The following is a 17,296-nucleotide window of genomic DNA, read 5'->3' as shown; positions in this document are numbered from 1 at the left end:
GAACGGACTGAATGTCACCTTGTTAGAGTACCCCCCGACCACACACTGCTAAGCAGTGATCTTTTATTTCTCTTTCCCAGTTTTATTTTTCCTCATTTACACTTAATCACCTTTTGACACCTATTTGTTTACTGTTTCTCTCCCCAGTAGAGTGAAAGTTACTTTAACAGCAGAGATTTAAATGTATTTTAATCCCTACAAAGGAGAAAAAGGGAGGAAATACGTGACAGGCTCTCAGTAAGTATTTGCGAAGGAATTAATCTCTTGAACGAATGGATGAATGAATCTAGCAGCCAGCTCCACCAGCCTCCTTCGTGATAGGACTAACCTGGGGTCTGTCTGCGGCCGTGCGCCTCCTCCGCGGGCGGAGGGCCGCAGCGGGAGCTGGGTTTCGGCAGCGCCCCATTAAATCAGCAGCGGATGCCCGGCTGCTGGCGCTAGTTCCAGGCCGGCCGAGCCCGGCCTCGCCGGTTTTTCTCCAGCCGCCCTGCCGGCCAGTTTCCGGGGCGGTGTCATCGCCCGTTTAAGAGCGGAGCGCTCCGCCCTGGGGGCGGAGCTGGGAGGGAGCTTTAAGGGGCGGACGGGCGGGAGGCCGGGGGTCTTCCGCGGATTAGAGCCGGTGGGCTCGTTGTGGGCGCCATTTCTCGGCGTCTCCCGAGGAGCCGCACCTTCCTCAGCCTTGCTGGGCTCTTTTCCCCTCTGGTCGCCGGGGCCGCGCCGTCCCCAGCTCAGGTAAGCGCGAGGCCCGGCGGCGCCGCGGTACAGCCCGCTGCCCTCCTAGCTGAGTGGACCCTTCCTCGCCCGCGCCTACGGTGGCGGCCTTGTACCCGGGGAGGCGGGCGGGGGCCGCACCCAGACCCTAGGGCGGCCGGGCCCTGGCTCGTCGGGCCGGCAGGGCATTAATCCCGCCGGAGGGAGGGGCGGCGGCGGCCAATGAGGCAGGGCCACCGAGTTTCGGTCGATACCGCGCGACGGGCCGGAGCGGAGGGCCCGGGGCAGCCGGGTTAATGTTTGCCGAGCGGACGCGCTCCCCGGGCCGCAGGCACCCCTCGCTGGTCCGCGGGGCTGCAGTCCAACGGGAGAGACAAAAGTCGCAAGGGAAGGGGAAAAACGAACTGAGTTTGTGTCACGGTCTTGGTGGATTTTTCGAGCTAACTTGTATTTGAGAAAAACTTCAGTCTCTTGGGAACGGAGAGGCAGGTGTGTTCCCATGAAAGACGAAGTCTGAAGGGCCCGCACCGCCCCCACCCGGGACGGTTGTCGTGCTAATGATGGGTTCTTTCGGGTGTAAATGTTAATTGTCTCTGTGGTTACTCGAATTCTACCTAAGAGCGAGACCCAACTCTTAAAACGTTTGGCAATATTTTAGACTAATATTACAAGTTTTTAAAGAATTACGGGGAAAATTCCCATAACCGTGTACATTTCTAATGTAACCCACGACTGCATTAACTCAGTTTCTAACATAACCCGTTGCTGAGGTCTAGTTAACCTTGTTGGATTATTTGTGCATATAAGATGGTGTGCAGGCTTTAGAAAATAGGCTAACATTATTCGAAAACGATATGCGTAACTGCTGTTGAATTACTCGCTTGCATTTTCTTTATTGGGATTACTGGGGCAAAATATAGTGTTACCTTCATGGCATTTGCTGTATGTTGTTATATTGCTTTATCAAAAAGCAATTAACCATATTGTGGCCACCAGTCATGTAAGAGTATACATATTTCATGACCAGCTTTTGGGTTTTGGATACTTTTTTTAACCAACTTCTGATAGGATTGCTTACATTTGCATTTTATGATTCTAAAGGAAATCCTTCTAGTTAGGAACTAGAGTAGAAACTACTGTTTTTTGGAAGCCGATAAACCTACCATCCAAAAATTCCACTGTGTCATTCTAGTGTGTCAGGCGAGATGCGGGTTAAGCCAGCTGTTGGGCCAAAGTAGTGAACAAGCCAGACGAAGTCTTTGTCCTTGTGTGTGAGTGGGGGAAGTAGCCAGTAAAAAAATAATAATTAACAGATATTTAATTACAATTTCTTTGTTATAAAGAAAAGGCTAAGAGTACTAAAAGGACATCGAATTTAGACTCACAAGTCTGAGATTGCTTTTCTGAGAATAAGACATTTCAACCATAAGTCTGAACTTGGTCCAGTGAAGTGGGAGAGGGTGGAAGAGAGGTGAAGTGGAAAAAGAGCAATCCAGAAAGGTGAAACAGCTAATGAAAAATGGCCAGAATTAAAAAGACTCTCGGGCCGAGCAGAAAGAGTACAAGAGCAGAGCAAACAGAGGGGAGTAGGCTGACAGATGGGTCAGGCAAGTAGGAGGAGCTGCATCTAGGACCAGGGCCATTAAAGATTTTAGAACAGGGATCAGATTTGTGGTTGCCAAAAATCCAGTGGCTGCAACATGAAGAGTGGAATTGGAAGAGTGCATGTGGGAAGGGAAAAGTGAGTATGAGAAAACTTTTTTCACAATCATTAAAAAAAAAACAAAAACCCACAACTTTTAATGACCCATTCATATTATTTTTTTTTCCGTTAAAAAAATTAGGCCAGGCGCAGTGGCTCACGCCTGTAATCCCAGCACTTTGGGAGGCCGAGGCGGGTGGATCACGAGGTCAGGAGATCGAGACTATCCTGGCTGACACGGTGAAACCACGCCTCTACTAAAAAAAAACCCAAAAAATTAGCCGGGCATAGTGGCGGGCACCTGTAGTCCCAGCTACTTGGGAGGCTGAGGCAGGAGAATGGCATAAACCCGGGAGGCGGAGCTTGCAGTGAGCCGAGATCGCACCACTGCACTCCAGCCTGGGCAACAGACCGAGACTCCGTCTCAAAAAAAAAAAAAAAATTAGGTGGGGTCTTGCTATGTTGCCCAGGCAGGTCTTGAACTCCTGGCCTCCAACAGTCCCGCCTTAGCCTCCCAAAGTGCTGGGATTACAGACGTGAGCCACTGTACCCAGCCATATATTCTTGTTGTGGCCTCTGACATGTCCCTCTTCAGAGAGAATCTCAACAGTTTACGTGTGTGTTTAGTGTCTCTGTGTGTGTGCATGTATCCCATCTCAGTGTAGAATAAAACTCTCTTCAGTGTTCGTGATTTGATTTTTCACTTGGAAATTTTGTCATATCTAAGTCAACTATTTATTTAAAACAACTGTATTATGGCTGGGCTTGGTGCCTCATGCGTGTAATCCCAACACTTTGGGAGGCTGAGGTGGGAGGAATCCGATTCCCTGAGGCCAGGAGTTTGAGACAAACCTGGCTAAGTAGCAAGACCCTGTCTCTACAAAAAATCATTTAAAAAACCGTTAGCCCGGTGGGGTGGCACGTGCCTGTAGCCCTAGGTGGGAGAATCCCTTGAGCATGGTAGATGAAGGCCGCAGTGAGCCCTGGGTGCTAGAGTGAGACCGTCTCTAAAAAGAAAAAAACATAAAAATAAAACAACTGTATTGTATGCCACTGTGTGTACCATAACTTGTTGAACTGTTTGCACATTGATGAACACATTTAAAATTTTCTTAAATCAGTTATGCCCCGAAAAATCCTGTTCCTACAACTTAAAGCACATGTGTGATTTTTTTTCTTTAGGTTGTCCTTCCAGAAATAGAACTATTGAGTAAGGAGTATGCATGTTAAAATTTTTAATATTGGCCCGACGAGGTGGCTTACGCCTGTAATCCTAGCACTTTGGGAGGCCGAGGCGGGCAGATCACCTGAGGTCAGGAGTTTGAGACCAGCCTGGCCAACATGGTGAAACCCAGTATCTACTAAAAGTAGAAGAATTAGCTGGGCGTGGTGGCTGGTGCCTGTAATCCCCGCTACTCAGGAGACCAAGGCAAGAGAATCGTCTGAACCCGGCAGGCGGAGGTTGCAGTGAGCCGAGATTGTGCCATTGCACTCCGACCTGGGGGACAAGATTGAGACGGTCTCAAAAAAAAAAAAAATTAAAAAAATATTAATAGCATGGTCAAGTCTCCCTCCAAAAAAGGCCAATGTATGAGGATTATTTTTTCTCACATTATTTTTAACACTATCTTGAGTCTTTAAATAACAGACAATATGTTATTTTTTTTATTTGGATTTTCTTGGATACTGTTAAAATTAAAGGTGTTCGTTTTTATGAACATCTTTTAAATTATCTTTTAGGACTTTTTCGTGTCTTGCTCTTTTTTCTTTTTTTTGATATAGAGTCTCACTCTCACTCAGGTTGGAGTGCAGTGGTGGGATATCATAAAATGTTTCTTGGGAGATACTGGTGGAGTTAAAAGGAATATGCAGGGATTCTGTGACACAGGATTTTAGAAATCTGGGATAACAAGTACAGTCTTAGGCAGCTGAAATGAGACTGGATAGCAAGTTCCAAAGGGAGAAATATCTGGAAAAAAAAAAATCTGGAGAAAGAGACTGGGACCAGGTATTATATATGAGTGTTTGGAACACTGGAAAGTTATCTAACTAAAATTTTAGTTATTTCCTTGGGATTAGTTTACCTAATTACACAAGAGTATACATGTGTAAAATGTGTAGGTTAATCTTCAGTGTATAGACATTTTAATATGGTAATATCTTAAAAGTTGGATTTTATCGGGTTTATAAATAAATCTAGTTGAAAAAGTCATTGAATCTGAAGGCTTCTCTGGATAAACAGCATTCTCCTGAATTCTTCTGCTCCCTCTCCTGAGGCAATCATTTTCACATTTTAAATCAAATGCTCTTACTGCTAATTCTTGATTTTTTAATTTTAGTAATGACCTGTTGGCTTGCTGTTACGCATGATGAGGAATTAGCTCTTTCCATATTTGTATCCCCTACCTCTTATTATATACCTCCTCTCTGTTGTAGTTATTGTTTGATCAGTATTTAGTATTTGACATTTAAATCATTAGCAGCTGAGTCATGTAGTGTATTGTGATTTACTTTTCTTTTTCTGCACAGCTTCTTGTTGTCTTTGGAATTAATAGTCTTTTTGGCTTATTTGTTGGCTTATGTGTACTTAAACTCTCTGTTGTGCAAATGAAACACATTAGAATAGCAAAGTGACTTTGATTTTGTGTTTCCATTTAGTGTGCTATGTTTTAAAACCTGTTTTAACTGTTTTGATTAACATTAATGTTCTTTATAGAGTTAAGGAAAAAAGTAGCATTAAAGTACTTTGATATTAAAAAGATTTGTGTTAAGTAGTTATTTAAAATCTGTATGTAATAGAATATTTGACAGAACTTAGGAAATTTGAATTATATTTGCATTTTAGCTGAAATAGATGATTGTTTTTATATTTTTATTATGAATGCTCAGAAAAGAAATGGAACTTCTCAGGATTTTTTTTGACAGAGTCTCGCTCTGCCACTCAGGCTAGGTGCAGTGGTGCATCTCAGCTCACTGCAAGCTCTGCCTCCCGGGTTCATGCCATTCTCCTGCCTCAGCCTCCCGGTAGCTGGGACTACAGGCACCCGCCACCTCACCCGGCCAATTTTTTTTTTTTTTTGAAATGGAGTCTTGCTCTGTTGCCCAGGCTGGAGTACAGTGGCGCCATCTCAGCTCACTGCAAGCTCCACCTCACGGGTTCATGCCATTCTCCTGCCTCAGCCTCCCGGTAGCTGGGACTACAGGCGCCTGCTACCACGCCCGGCTAATTTTTTTTTGTATTTTTTTTTAGTAGAGACGGGGTTTCACCATGTTAGCCAGGATGGTCTCGATCTCCTGACCTCGTGATCCACCTGCCTTGGTCTCCCAAAGTGCTGGAATTACAGGCGTGAGCCACTGCGCCCAGCCACTTCTCAGAATTTTTGTGATCATCAAAGGATACCTTAGTGTCTGACATCATCTTGGGATATACAAGATGTTGTACATATAATTTATCTATTTAGAAGACCTGATGAACTTTATGAATGTTTGCCTTCTCCTGCCAGATCAGTTCCTGATAAAATGGTCCGGTAAATTTAGAAAGCTCCAAACCGTGGCTGTGTCTTATACATACAAGTCTTTTAAAACTTTGAATTAAAGTAGCCAGCTTTTTAAATTAGTTAATTTACTTTTTAATTGACAAATAAAAATTGTGTATATTTATCATGTATAATATGTCTTGAAATATTTATAAAAAGCAGCCGGTTTTAATGATTTTTTTTTTTTTTCAAATTTACTTGACCAGGAGCCCTTTTTATTTTTTATTTTATTTACTTATTTTTTGAGACAGGGTCTTGCTCTGTTGCCCAAGCTGGAATGCAGTGGCGCAATCCCAGCTCACTGCCACTTTGACTGCCTGGGGTCAAGTGATCCTTCTGCCTCACAGCCCCTCAAGTAGCTGGGACCACAGGCATGCTCCACTACACCTGGCTAATTTTATTTTTAGTAGTGATTAGGTCTCACTATGTTGCCCAGGCTGGTCTTGAACTCCTGGGTTCTAGCAGTCCCTCTGCCTAGGCCTCCCAAAGTGTTGAGATTGCAGGCGTGAGTCACTGCACCCAGCCCAGGCATCGTTTTTAGCAGCATTTCTACTAATGTCCACAGGACTTGACTAAATAATGCCATTTGACTGACTGCAAGTTGTGGAGAATATAATTTTTTTCCTGATGCCGTCTTTTTCTCTCTGTTGTTATAGTGACAAAAATGCTGAGTTTCTTCCGTAGAACACTAGGGCGTCGATCTATGCGTAAACATGCAGAGAAGGAACGACTCCGAGAAGCACAACGCGCCGCCACACATATTCCTGCAGCTGGAGATTCTAAGTCCATCATCACGTGTCGGGTGTCCCTTCTGGATGGTACTGATGTTAGTGTGGACTTACCAGTAAGTAGGTCTTGCTGAGCTCCAAATTCTGTTTGCGATTACTGTCTTTGTTTGTTTGTTTGTTTAAAAGCTTTGTATTGATAACTTCTGGATGGAAATAGATAAAAGTATTATGGGTTAGTATAGATCAGGCCCTGTAACATTCAAGTACATGGATCAGATAACGGTAGACCAAAAATACTTGGATTGGTGGTATTTCTCTTTGGAATTAGTGGCAATTACCTGAAACATTTAAATGATAGGGCAGTTATTGGCATGAGTCTGTTTCGTGTGTGTTTCTATGTGTTCTTTGTGATGGCAGCACATGATGTAGTCTAGTGGATTTCTGACAACTCTTGTTGAACCATTATTAAAACGTTGTGAATCTTTGAGAATAACAACACTTAAATGTGTACTGTAAGACTTTTAGCTTCTATGCACTTCTGTATTTTTTAAAACTCTCCTTACTTTCTTCTAAATAAATATTTCCCCACAATTTGGTTTACTTGCAGACATTAATGAGGTGAAGTGAGAAAAAGGACTTTCTTGATACCCCTCAGCTCTGACTGCCTGTCTCTTTGCTCCCGAAGTATTTTGCATTGTAGGTTTTTCATACACTGTAGTCTTTATCTCAAGACAGGCTGTTGTAATTATATTTGCATTTTGGGTAGGTTTTTTTTTTTTTTTTTTTTTTTGCAGAAATGCATAATCATAACTCAGTGTGAAACAATCCGACATGTTTGAAAGGGGTTAGCTTATTTTTTTACAGGACTTTTTGGGTGGAGGAGGGGAAGAAAAGGTTGGCGTTTTGGTTTTGGGCAGTTGAATATTTTTCTGAGTTGCTTACTAATACCAAATCTCTTTCCCATGTCTTTGTTCTGCATTCAAAGACTTAACGGTAAATTATGTCATTTGATGTGAGCTTCATAGGATATTCCTTAATGTCTTTCCTCCCCACAGTCTTTTTAGTACACACTCATCTACCCAAAATTAAATTTAAAAAGTCTCTTCGAGCAAAGTGATAGCCTACATGCTGCTGTAATACATAATTGAATAAGCTCGGGAAGACCTTAAACTCACCAAGTGAGAGTATAAGGAATTGGAGAGTTTGTTTAAATGGATGTTCTGATTAACTTAATAATTTGCAATGTATTAGATATGTACATTATACATTTTAAAATATTAGAATATGGTAAAATTAATCAAAGACTCAGGATTTCTTGAAGTGTTTTGAAGTCATCATTACGTGTATTTGTTATCTTTGTCTATAAGAATGTATATTTTTAGGGTTTTTGATTCTGGACAACTTGAAAGCATCTAAATTTTCTTCCTGTAAGTGCTTCTTGAGGGTTTATCAGACATTCCAACATGAGATATTTTGTGAGGATAGTTTTCATACTCATTTCTTATTTGATAAGAATCTTAAGAGTTTTGTTTACTATTTCATTAAAATATCATTGGATATGTGGTGAAAAGCCTGAGAGCCTGAGATTGCTGTGTAAGAGACTGGAAAGAAATCTCTTATTACCTAATGTTTGAAGTATGAAGTCTCAGGGTTGTTGATGGATAAGCTGATAGTAGGAGAGTAGAATTTGTAAAAAAACAAAAAGCTTTTTAAAAACGCAGTGCAGTGTGGAGGAGAAACAACACTAGCTTTTAAAGTAGTGGAACAAATGGCTAGTTACTGATCTGGAATGGTTTCCTAAACTTTGTATGCTTAGCTGGGTGTATGTGATGCTTGATCAAATTTATAAACTAGCCAGTCTCTCATGGGGACAATTGTAGTGAAACAGCTGGAGTTATAGATTGGACTTTTGCCTGTAATCCCAGCACTTTGGGAGGCTGAGGCAGACAGACCCCGTAGGCCAGGAGTTCGAGACCAGCCTGGCCAACATGGTGAAACCCCATCTCTACTAAAAATACAAAAATTAACTGGGCGTGGTGGCATGTGCCTGTAGTCCCAGCTACTCAGGACGCTGAGGCAGGAGAATCACTTGAACCTGGGAGGTGGAGATTGCAGTGAGCTGAGATCACGCCACTGCACTCCAGTCTGGGTGACAGAGCAAGACTCCGTCTCAAAAAAAAAAAAAGAAAAAAGGAACAATTGGGCTGGGTGCAGTGGCTCAAGCTGGTAATCCCAGCACTTTGGGAGGCCGAGGTGGGCGGATCACAAGGTCAGGAGTTTGAGACCAGTCTGGCCAACATAGTGAAACCCCGTCTCTACTAAAAATACAAAATAGCTGGGCGTGGTGGCAAACACCTGTAATCCCAGCTACTTGGGAGGCTAAGGCAGGAGAATCGCTTGAACCCAGGAGGCAGAGGTTGCAGTGAGCTGAATTCGCAGCACTGCACTCCAGCCCTGGTGACAGTGCGAGACTCCGTCTCAAAAAAAAGGAACAACTGTCTTTCCAATTCTGTAGGTGAAATCGTACTTATTAACCTAACTCTAGGTACATGCATGGATATAAAGTGGTCATTGGCCTGTTTTACTAAATTGTCACTAAAGGAAAAAATAGGCCAGAAGAATAATAATTTCTAAAAAAGAAGAAATGATTTCCCCTTTTCAGATTTATTTTCTCAACCAGTCTACTGTGATTCTGGGAGAAGATTTAGAATTGATTTTAGAAATTGAATGAAGCACATACTCATTTCCCATTAGGATAAGGGTCACTAGTGATTATGGTTAGCCATCTTCTTCCTTTAAAGAAAAAAAATTAAATAGGGTGAGAAGGCCTTTCAGTGAATGACAAAGGTATCAGGTAGAAATTTCTATCTAACTTTTAATTTTTTTCTTTGAAAATACGACAGTAAACTTGTTTAATTTAAGAGCTTAGTATTGGTAAATAGCTTGTAATGTAAAACCTTTCTAAGTTTTAAATTAGGAAATGTTTGGTCAATTAACCAATAGATAACAATTTTTTTTCCCTTTTTTTAAATTATACTTTAAGTTCTGGGATACATGTGCAGAACGTGCAGGTTTATTACGTAGGTATACACGTGCCATCGTGGTTTGCTGTACACATCAACTCGTCATCTACATTAGGTATTTCTCCTAATACTATCCCTCCCCTAACCCCCTACTCCCTGAAGGGCCTCGGTGTGTGATGTTCCCCTCCCTGTGTCCATGTGTTATCATTGTTCACCTCCCACTTATGAGTGAGAACATGCGGTGTCTGGTTTTCTGTTCCTGTGTTAGTTTGCTGAGAATGATGGTTTCCAGTGACATCTATGTCCCTGCAAAGGACATGAACTCATCCTTTTTTATGGCTGCATAGTATTCCATGGTGTATAGGTGCCACATTTTCCTTATCCAGTCTATCATTGATGGGCATTTGGGTTGGTTCCCAGTCTTTGCTATCTTGAACAGTGCTGCAATAAACATACGTGTGCATGTGTCTTTATACGTGTGCATGTGTCTTTATAGTAGAATGATTTATAATCCTTTGGGTATATATGCAGTAATGGGATGGCTGGGTCAAATGATATTTCTGGTTCTAGATCTTTGAGGAATCACCACACTGTCTTCCACAGTGGTTGAACTAATTTACACTCCCACCAATAGTGTAAAAGCGTTCCTATTTCTCCACATCCTCTCCAGCACCTGTTGTTTCCTGACTTTATTGATGGCCATTCTAACTGGCATGAGATGGTATCTCATTGTGGTTTTGATTTGCATTTCTCTAGTGACCAGTGATGATGAGCTTTTTTTCATATGCTTGTTGACTGCATAAATGTCTTCTTTTGAGAAGTGTCCATTCATATCCTTCACCCACTTTTAGATGGGGTTGTTTGTTTTTTTCTTGTAAATTTAAGTTCCTTATAGATTCTGGATATTAGCCCTTTGTCAGATGGATAGATTGCAAAAACTTTCTCCCATTCTGTAGGTTGCCAGATGATAGTTTCTTTTGCTGGGCAAAAGAAAAAGAAGCTCTTTAGTTTAATTAGATCCCATTTGTCAATTTTGGCTTTTGTGGCCATTGCTTTTGGTGATATAGTCATGAAGTCTTTGCCCATGCCTATGTTCTGAATGGTATTACCTAGGTTTTTTTCTAGGGTTTTTATGGTTTTAGGTTTTACATTTAAGTCTTTAATCCATCTTGAGTTAATTTTTGTATAAGGTGTTAAGGAAGGGGTCCAGTTTCAGTTTTCTGCATATGGCTAGCCAGTTTTCCCAGTACCATTTATTAAATAGGGAATCCTTTCCCCATTCCTTGTTTTTGTCAGGTTTGTCAAAGATCAGATGGTTGTAGATGTGTGGTGTTATTTCTGAGGCCTCTGTTCTTTTCCATTGGTCTGTATGTCTGTTTTGGTACCAGTACCATGCTGTTTTGGTTATTATAGCCTTGTAGTATAGTTTGAAGTCAGGTAGTGTGATGCCTCCAGCTTTGTTCTTTTGCCTAGGATTGTCTTGGCTATACGGGCTCCTTTTTGGTTCTATATGAAATTTAAAGTAGTTTTTTCTAATTCTGTGAAGAAAGTCAGTGGTAGCTTGATGGGGATAGCATTGAATGTATAAATTACTGTGGGCAGTATTGCCATTTTCACAATATTGATTCTTCTTATCCATGAGCATGGAATGTTTTTCCATTTGTTTGCGTCCTCTCTTATTTTGTTGAGCAGTGGTTTGTAGTTCTCCTTGAAGAGGTCCTTCACATCTCTTGTGAGTTGTATTCCTAGGTATTTTATTCTCTTTGTAGCAGTTGTGAATGGGAGTTCACTCATGATTTGGCTGTTTGTCTATTATTCGTGTATAGGAATGCTTGTGATTTTTGCACATTGATTTTGTGTCCTGAGACTTTGTTGAAGTTGTTTATCAGCTTAAGGAGACTTTGGGCTGAGACAGTGGGGTTTTCTAAATATACAATCATGTCATCTGCAAACAGAGGCAATTTGACTTCCTCTCTTCCCATCTGAATACACTTTATTTCTTTCTCTTGTCTGATTGCCCTGGCCAGAACTTCCAATACTGTGTTGAATAGGAGTGGTGACAGAGGGCATCCTTGTCTTGTGCCAGTTTTCAAAGGGAATGCTTCCACCTTTTGCCCATTCAGTATGATATTGGCTGTGGGTTTGTCATGAAAAGCTCTTAAATTATTTTGAGATATGTTCCATCAATACCTACTTTATTGAGTGTTTTTAGCATGAAGCCTTGTTGAATTTTATCAACGGTCTTTTCTGCATCTATTGAGATAATCATGTGGTTTTTTTTGTGTGTGTTTGTTTATTTTTTTGAGACGAAATCTCACTCTGTTGCCCAGGCTGGAGTGCAGTGGCGTGATCTTGGCTCACTGCAAGCTCTGCCTCCTGAGTTCATGCCATTCTCCTGCCTCAGCCTCCCGAGTAGCTGGGACTCCAGGCACCTGCCACCACACCCAGCTAATTTTGTTTTTGTATTTTAGTAGAGACGGGGTTTCACTGTGTTAGCCAGGATGGTCTTGATCTCCTGACCTCGTGATCCGCCCACCTCGGCCTCCCAAAGTGCTGGGATTACAGGCGTGAGCCACCGCACCTGGCCAATCCTGTGGTTTTTGTCATTGGTTCTGTTTAGATGATGGATTATGTTTATTGATTTGCGTATGTTGAACCAGACTTGCATCCCAGGTATGAGGCCGACTTGATCAAGGTGGATGAGCTTTTTTATGTGCCGCTGGATTCGGTTCGCTGTTATTTTATTAAGGATTTTCGCATCGATGTTCATCAGGGATATTAGCCTGAAATTTTCTTTTTTTGTTTTATCTCTGCCAAGTTTTGGTATCAGGATGATGCTGGCCTCATAAAATGAGTTAGAGAGGGTCTTTTTCTGTTATTTGGAATAGCTTCAGAAGGAATGGTACCGCTCCTCTTTGTACCTCTGGTAGAATTCGGCTGTAAATCCATGTGGTCCTGAGCTTTTTTTGATTGGGAGGCTATTAATTGCTGCCTGGATATCAGAACTTGTTGTTGGTCTATTCAGGGATTTGACTTCTTCCTGGTTTAGTCTTGGGAGGATGTATGTGTCCAGGAATTTATCCATTTCTTCTAGATTTTGTAGTTGATTTTCGTAGAGGTGTTCATAGTATTCTCTGATGGTAGTTTGTGTTTCTGTGGGATCAGTGGTGATATCCTCTTTATTATTTTTCATTGTGTCTATTTTTTTTTCTTGCTTTCCATTTGTTCGGTAAATGTTCCTTCATCCCTTTATTTTGAGCCTATGTGTGTCTTTGCAGGTGAGATGGTGCTCCTGAATACAGCACACCAATTGGTCTTGACTCTTTATCCAGTTTGCCAGTCTGTGTCTTTTAATTGGGGCGTTTAGGCCATTTACATTTAAGGTTAATAGATAACAATTTTTATATACCTACTTTCTTGTAGAGATGTTAAAGGCTTTAAATTATGTAAGACTGTGTATAGTTATACTTTTAAATACATGAACACCATCCCATGTTCATAAATTTGAAGACTTAAGGTTGGTAGGATGGCAGTACACCTCAAATTGATTTACACATTCAGTGCAGTCCCCATGAGAATTCCAGCTGACCTAGTTGTAGAAATTTACAAGCTGATTCTAAAATTCTTAAGATATTGTAAGGAACTCTTAATAGCTAGAACAATATTGAAAAATAATAACTAAGAGGACACACACTTCCAATTCTAAGACTTACTACAAAGCAACAATAAGTTGGTGTGCGACTGGCACAAGGATAGACACATAGGTCTGTGGAACAGAATAGAGAACCCAGAAATAAACCCATGCGGTCATGGGTCAGATGATTTTTGACAAAGATGCCAAGATGTTAAAAAGAATAGTCTTTTTAACAAACGGTACTTGGGGAAGTGGGATTGCCATATGCAAAAGAATGAAATTGGGCTCTCACACTGTATACAAAAATTAACTCAGAATAAAGACCTAAAAGTATGAGCTAAAACTACAAATCCTTAGAAAAAAAATAGGCATAATTTTTGGAATTTTTTATTGATATATCGTAGTCGTACATATTTTGGGGGTACATAGTGCTATTTTGATACATGTATATAATGTGTAAATGATCAAATCATGGTACATGAGATATCCATCACCTCAAACATTTAGGAGTAAATCTTTAGATCTTGGATTTGGCACCACTTTCTTTTTCTTTTTTTTTTTTTTTGATATGGAGTCTTGCCGTGTTGCTCAGGCTGGAGTGCAGTGGTGCGATCTCAGCTTACTGCAGTTTCTGCCTCCTGGCTTCAAGCAAGTCTCCTGCCTCAGCCTCCTGAGTAGCTGGGATTACAGGCGCCTGCCACACACATGGCTAATTTTTTGTATTTTTAGTAGAGACGGGATTTCACCATGTTTGCCAGGCTAGTCTTGAACTTCTGACCTCAAGTGATCCGCCTGCCTTGGCCTCCCAAATTGTTGGAATTATAGGCATGAGCCACCGCGCCCGGCCTGGCACCACTTTCTTACATATGACATAAAAAGCGTGAGCAACTAAAGAAAAAGTAAATAAATTGGACTTCGTCAAAATGAAAAATTTTTCATTTAGCCTTCAAAGGAGACCATCAAATAAGTTACAAGACTGTCACACAGAATAAGAGAAAGTATTTGCAAATTATATATCTGATAAGGAACTTGTATCCAGGATATATAAAGAACACCCAATTTAAAAATGGGCAAAGGATCTCAATAGACATTTCTCCAAATAGGTTATATAAATGACCAGCAAACACATGAAAAGAAGCTCAACATCATAAGTCATCACAGAAATGCAAAATGAAACCACAGTGAGATACAGCTTTACACCAACTAAGAAGGCTGAAATAAAGTCAGATAATATTAAGTGTTGGTAAGGATATGGACACATCAGAACTCTCAGACTCTGCTGGTAGGAATGTAAAATGGCACAGCTGCTTTGGATAATAGTGGGGCAGTTATTCAAATAGTACCACCTGACCCAACAGTTACATTTCTAGGTATATCTCCAAGAGAATGGAAAACATGTTGCACCAAAGCTTGTAACGGATATTCATATCAGCATTATTCATAACAGTTAAAAAGTAGAAACAACCTGGATGCTCATCAATAGGTAAATGGATAAATAAAATCTGTAATATCCATATAATGGGATGTTATTTAGCCATAAAGGAAATGAAGTGTACTGCTAAAACATAGATGAATTTTGAGAACATTATTCTGTTAAAAGAAGGCAGTCACAAAAGACCATGTGATTCCATTCATGTGAAGTTCCAGAAGAGAGAAATCTGTAAGGGAAAGAAAATAGATTGTGCTTGCTTAGGGCAGCCTGAGTGAGTGGGAACTGACAGGGTGGTAGGGGTTGACAACTATAATATATGGACTTTCTTTTTTTTAGGGATGGTGTCTTGCTACGTTGCCTAGGCTGGATTTGAACTCTTAGGCTCAAGTGATGCACCACTCACCTCAGCCTCCCAAGTAGCTGGGACTACAGGCACATGCCACTGTGCCTGGCTTAGGGTTTCTTTTCGAGGTGATGAAAATGTTCTAAAATTGATTTTTGTGATGGTTGTATATATCTGTGAATATACTAAAATCCATTGAACTGTTTATTTTGAATGGGTGAAGGTATGTGACTTACAGCTCAATGAAGCTATTTTTTTAAATTTCTTTAAATTTTTTTATTTTTTTGGAGATGGAGTTTCGCTCTTGTTAGGCTGGATTGCAATGGCGCGATCTCGGCTCACTGCAGCCTCCACCTCCTGGGTTCAAGCAATTCTACTGCCTTAGTCTCCCGAGTCACTGGGATTACAGGTGCCCACCACCACACCCAGCTAATTTTTGTTATTTTTAGTAGAGAAAGAGTTTCACCATTTTGGCCAGGCTGGTCTTGAACTCCTGCCTCGGCCTCCCAAAGTGCTGGGATTACAGGCGTGAGCCATTGCGCCCGGCCGGAAGTTATTTTTTTTAAAAAAGAATGCATTGATTTTTGTGTATTTGTATTTTATTCCACTCAAGATTTTTTAGTAGTAAGAAACATGACTGGGTATAGTGGTTCATGCCTGTAATCCCAGCACTTTGAGAGGCCAGGGTGGGAGAATAGCTTGAGTCCAGGAGTTTGACTAGTCTGGGCAACACAGGGGTACCCCGTTTCAACAGAAAAGAAATTAGCCAGGTGTCATGGTGGACACTTGTGGCCCCAACTATTCAGAAGGCTGGAGGTGAGAGGATTGCTTGAGCCCAGGAGGTAGAGGCTGCAGTGGACTATGATCATGCCACTGCACTCCCGTGTGGGCAACAGAGAAAAAAACAACAAAAGAAAGATATATAGGTTTAATTTAGAGGTGATAATGCTTGATTTGTTACAGAAGAAAAAATCATGCCTGGAGACTGCTACGGTAATATAGATACAAGATGATGAGGCTGCAGACTTACAGTGACAGTGAGGCTGCATAGGAAAGAGTGCCTGCTTAGTACATGGATATGGTTGGCGGGAGGGGAGTGAAGACTAGTGCTTACTACTTGGATATAGCGTGGGGAGGGAATAAAGATGAGTAAAATACAGTTCTAACTCTGATGGGAGGTGGGTGTATCAATTATGTCAAAGATCATGAGAAGATAGTCTGCTGTCATGAAGAGAGAAAAAGGATGGAAGTGAAGCAAACAGTTTTGGTGGGATGGTGTGTTTGAAAGCCAGATTTTCCAAAAGGAAAATAATTTCCAAAAGGAATTATTGGAGACGGTCATATTTTTTGGACCTCTTATAGTCCCTTGCCCATAGTAGGTGCTTAATATTGATTAGTTGGTGGAAGCGCCTGAAGGGAAAACGCAGGATTGCTATGAGATTTGGCAATAGATGGAAGGAAGGAGATAGCATGGCAGCTGGAGAATGGCTGGTTAGGGCAGATCTGAGTGTCTTTAAATGAGTAGGAAAAACGTTCCTCAGTAATTGCGGTTTTTGTTGTTGTTGTTTCTGAGACAGAGTCTCACCCTGTTGCTCAGGTTGGAGTGCAGTGACATGATCTTGGCTCACTGCAACATCTGCCTCCCCAGTTCAAGCAATTCTCCTGCCTCAGCCTCTCAAGTAGCTGGGATTACAGGTGCCCACCACTATGCCCAGCTAATTTTTGTATTTTTAGTAGAGATTTTTAGTATTGTATATACAATATACAAATTTTGTATTTTGTATATTGGTCAGGCTGGTTTCGAGCTCCTGACCTGAAGTGATTCACCTGCCTCAACCTCCCAAAGTGCTGGGATTATAGGTAATTGGTTTTATATACATAGGTAGAGATGGGAGGAAGAACATTCTAGGAGAAATACCTTCTGCTGAGAAAGACAGAAAGCTGATGAAAAGATAATACTGAAACTGCCTATAATACACCTGTTGTTGTTTTTGAGTTTTTATTTTTCTTCTCTTTAGACTAAATCCTAAATTTTTTGTGGACTGTAAGTCCCCAAACTAATGCTTTCAGATCTTTACTTTTAAAACTGGAAATTGTAATCCTTAACCTAAAACTCATTATTTACCTTATAGTACACTGTCCGTTTAAATGCTGTACAAAAACTATAGATAAAAATACTACTGCCTT

General features: G+C 41.1%; 1 protein-coding gene across 7 annotated transcripts in view; it reads left to right on the top strand.

Moving 5' to 3' along the window:
• The first annotated feature begins 404 nt into the window (after nucleotides 1-404).
• Nucleotides 405-17,296, top strand: part of EPB41L5 (erythrocyte membrane protein band 4.1 like 5) — a 171,972-nt gene continuing 155,080 nt past the window's right edge. For 3 of the 7 annotated variants that reach the window (XR_010122784.1, XM_063647367.1, XM_063647366.1), the window contains exons 1-2: nucleotides 576-732; nucleotides 6,606-6,793. Coding sequence is in view for 6 of the 7 variants with exons in the window: in XM_063647367.1 (XP_063503437.1) it covers nucleotides 6,614-6,793 (180 nt within the window). In the remaining variant the exon portion in view is untranslated. Of the gene's footprint in view, nucleotides 733-6,605; nucleotides 6,794-17,296 lie in introns of all 7 variants that reach the window. The other 4 variants (XM_063647368.1, XM_063647365.1, XM_054477344.2 and 1 more) reach the window with 3 other exon arrangements.

This window comes from Pongo pygmaeus, chromosome 11 (assembly GCF_028885625.2).
Source record: "Pongo pygmaeus isolate AG05252 chromosome 11, NHGRI_mPonPyg2-v2.0_pri, whole genome shotgun sequence".
In the NCBI taxonomy this organism is placed as follows: domain Eukaryota; kingdom Metazoa; phylum Chordata; class Mammalia; order Primates; family Hominidae; genus Pongo; species Pongo pygmaeus.
This window is presented reverse-complemented; position numbering and strand designations above follow the sequence as displayed.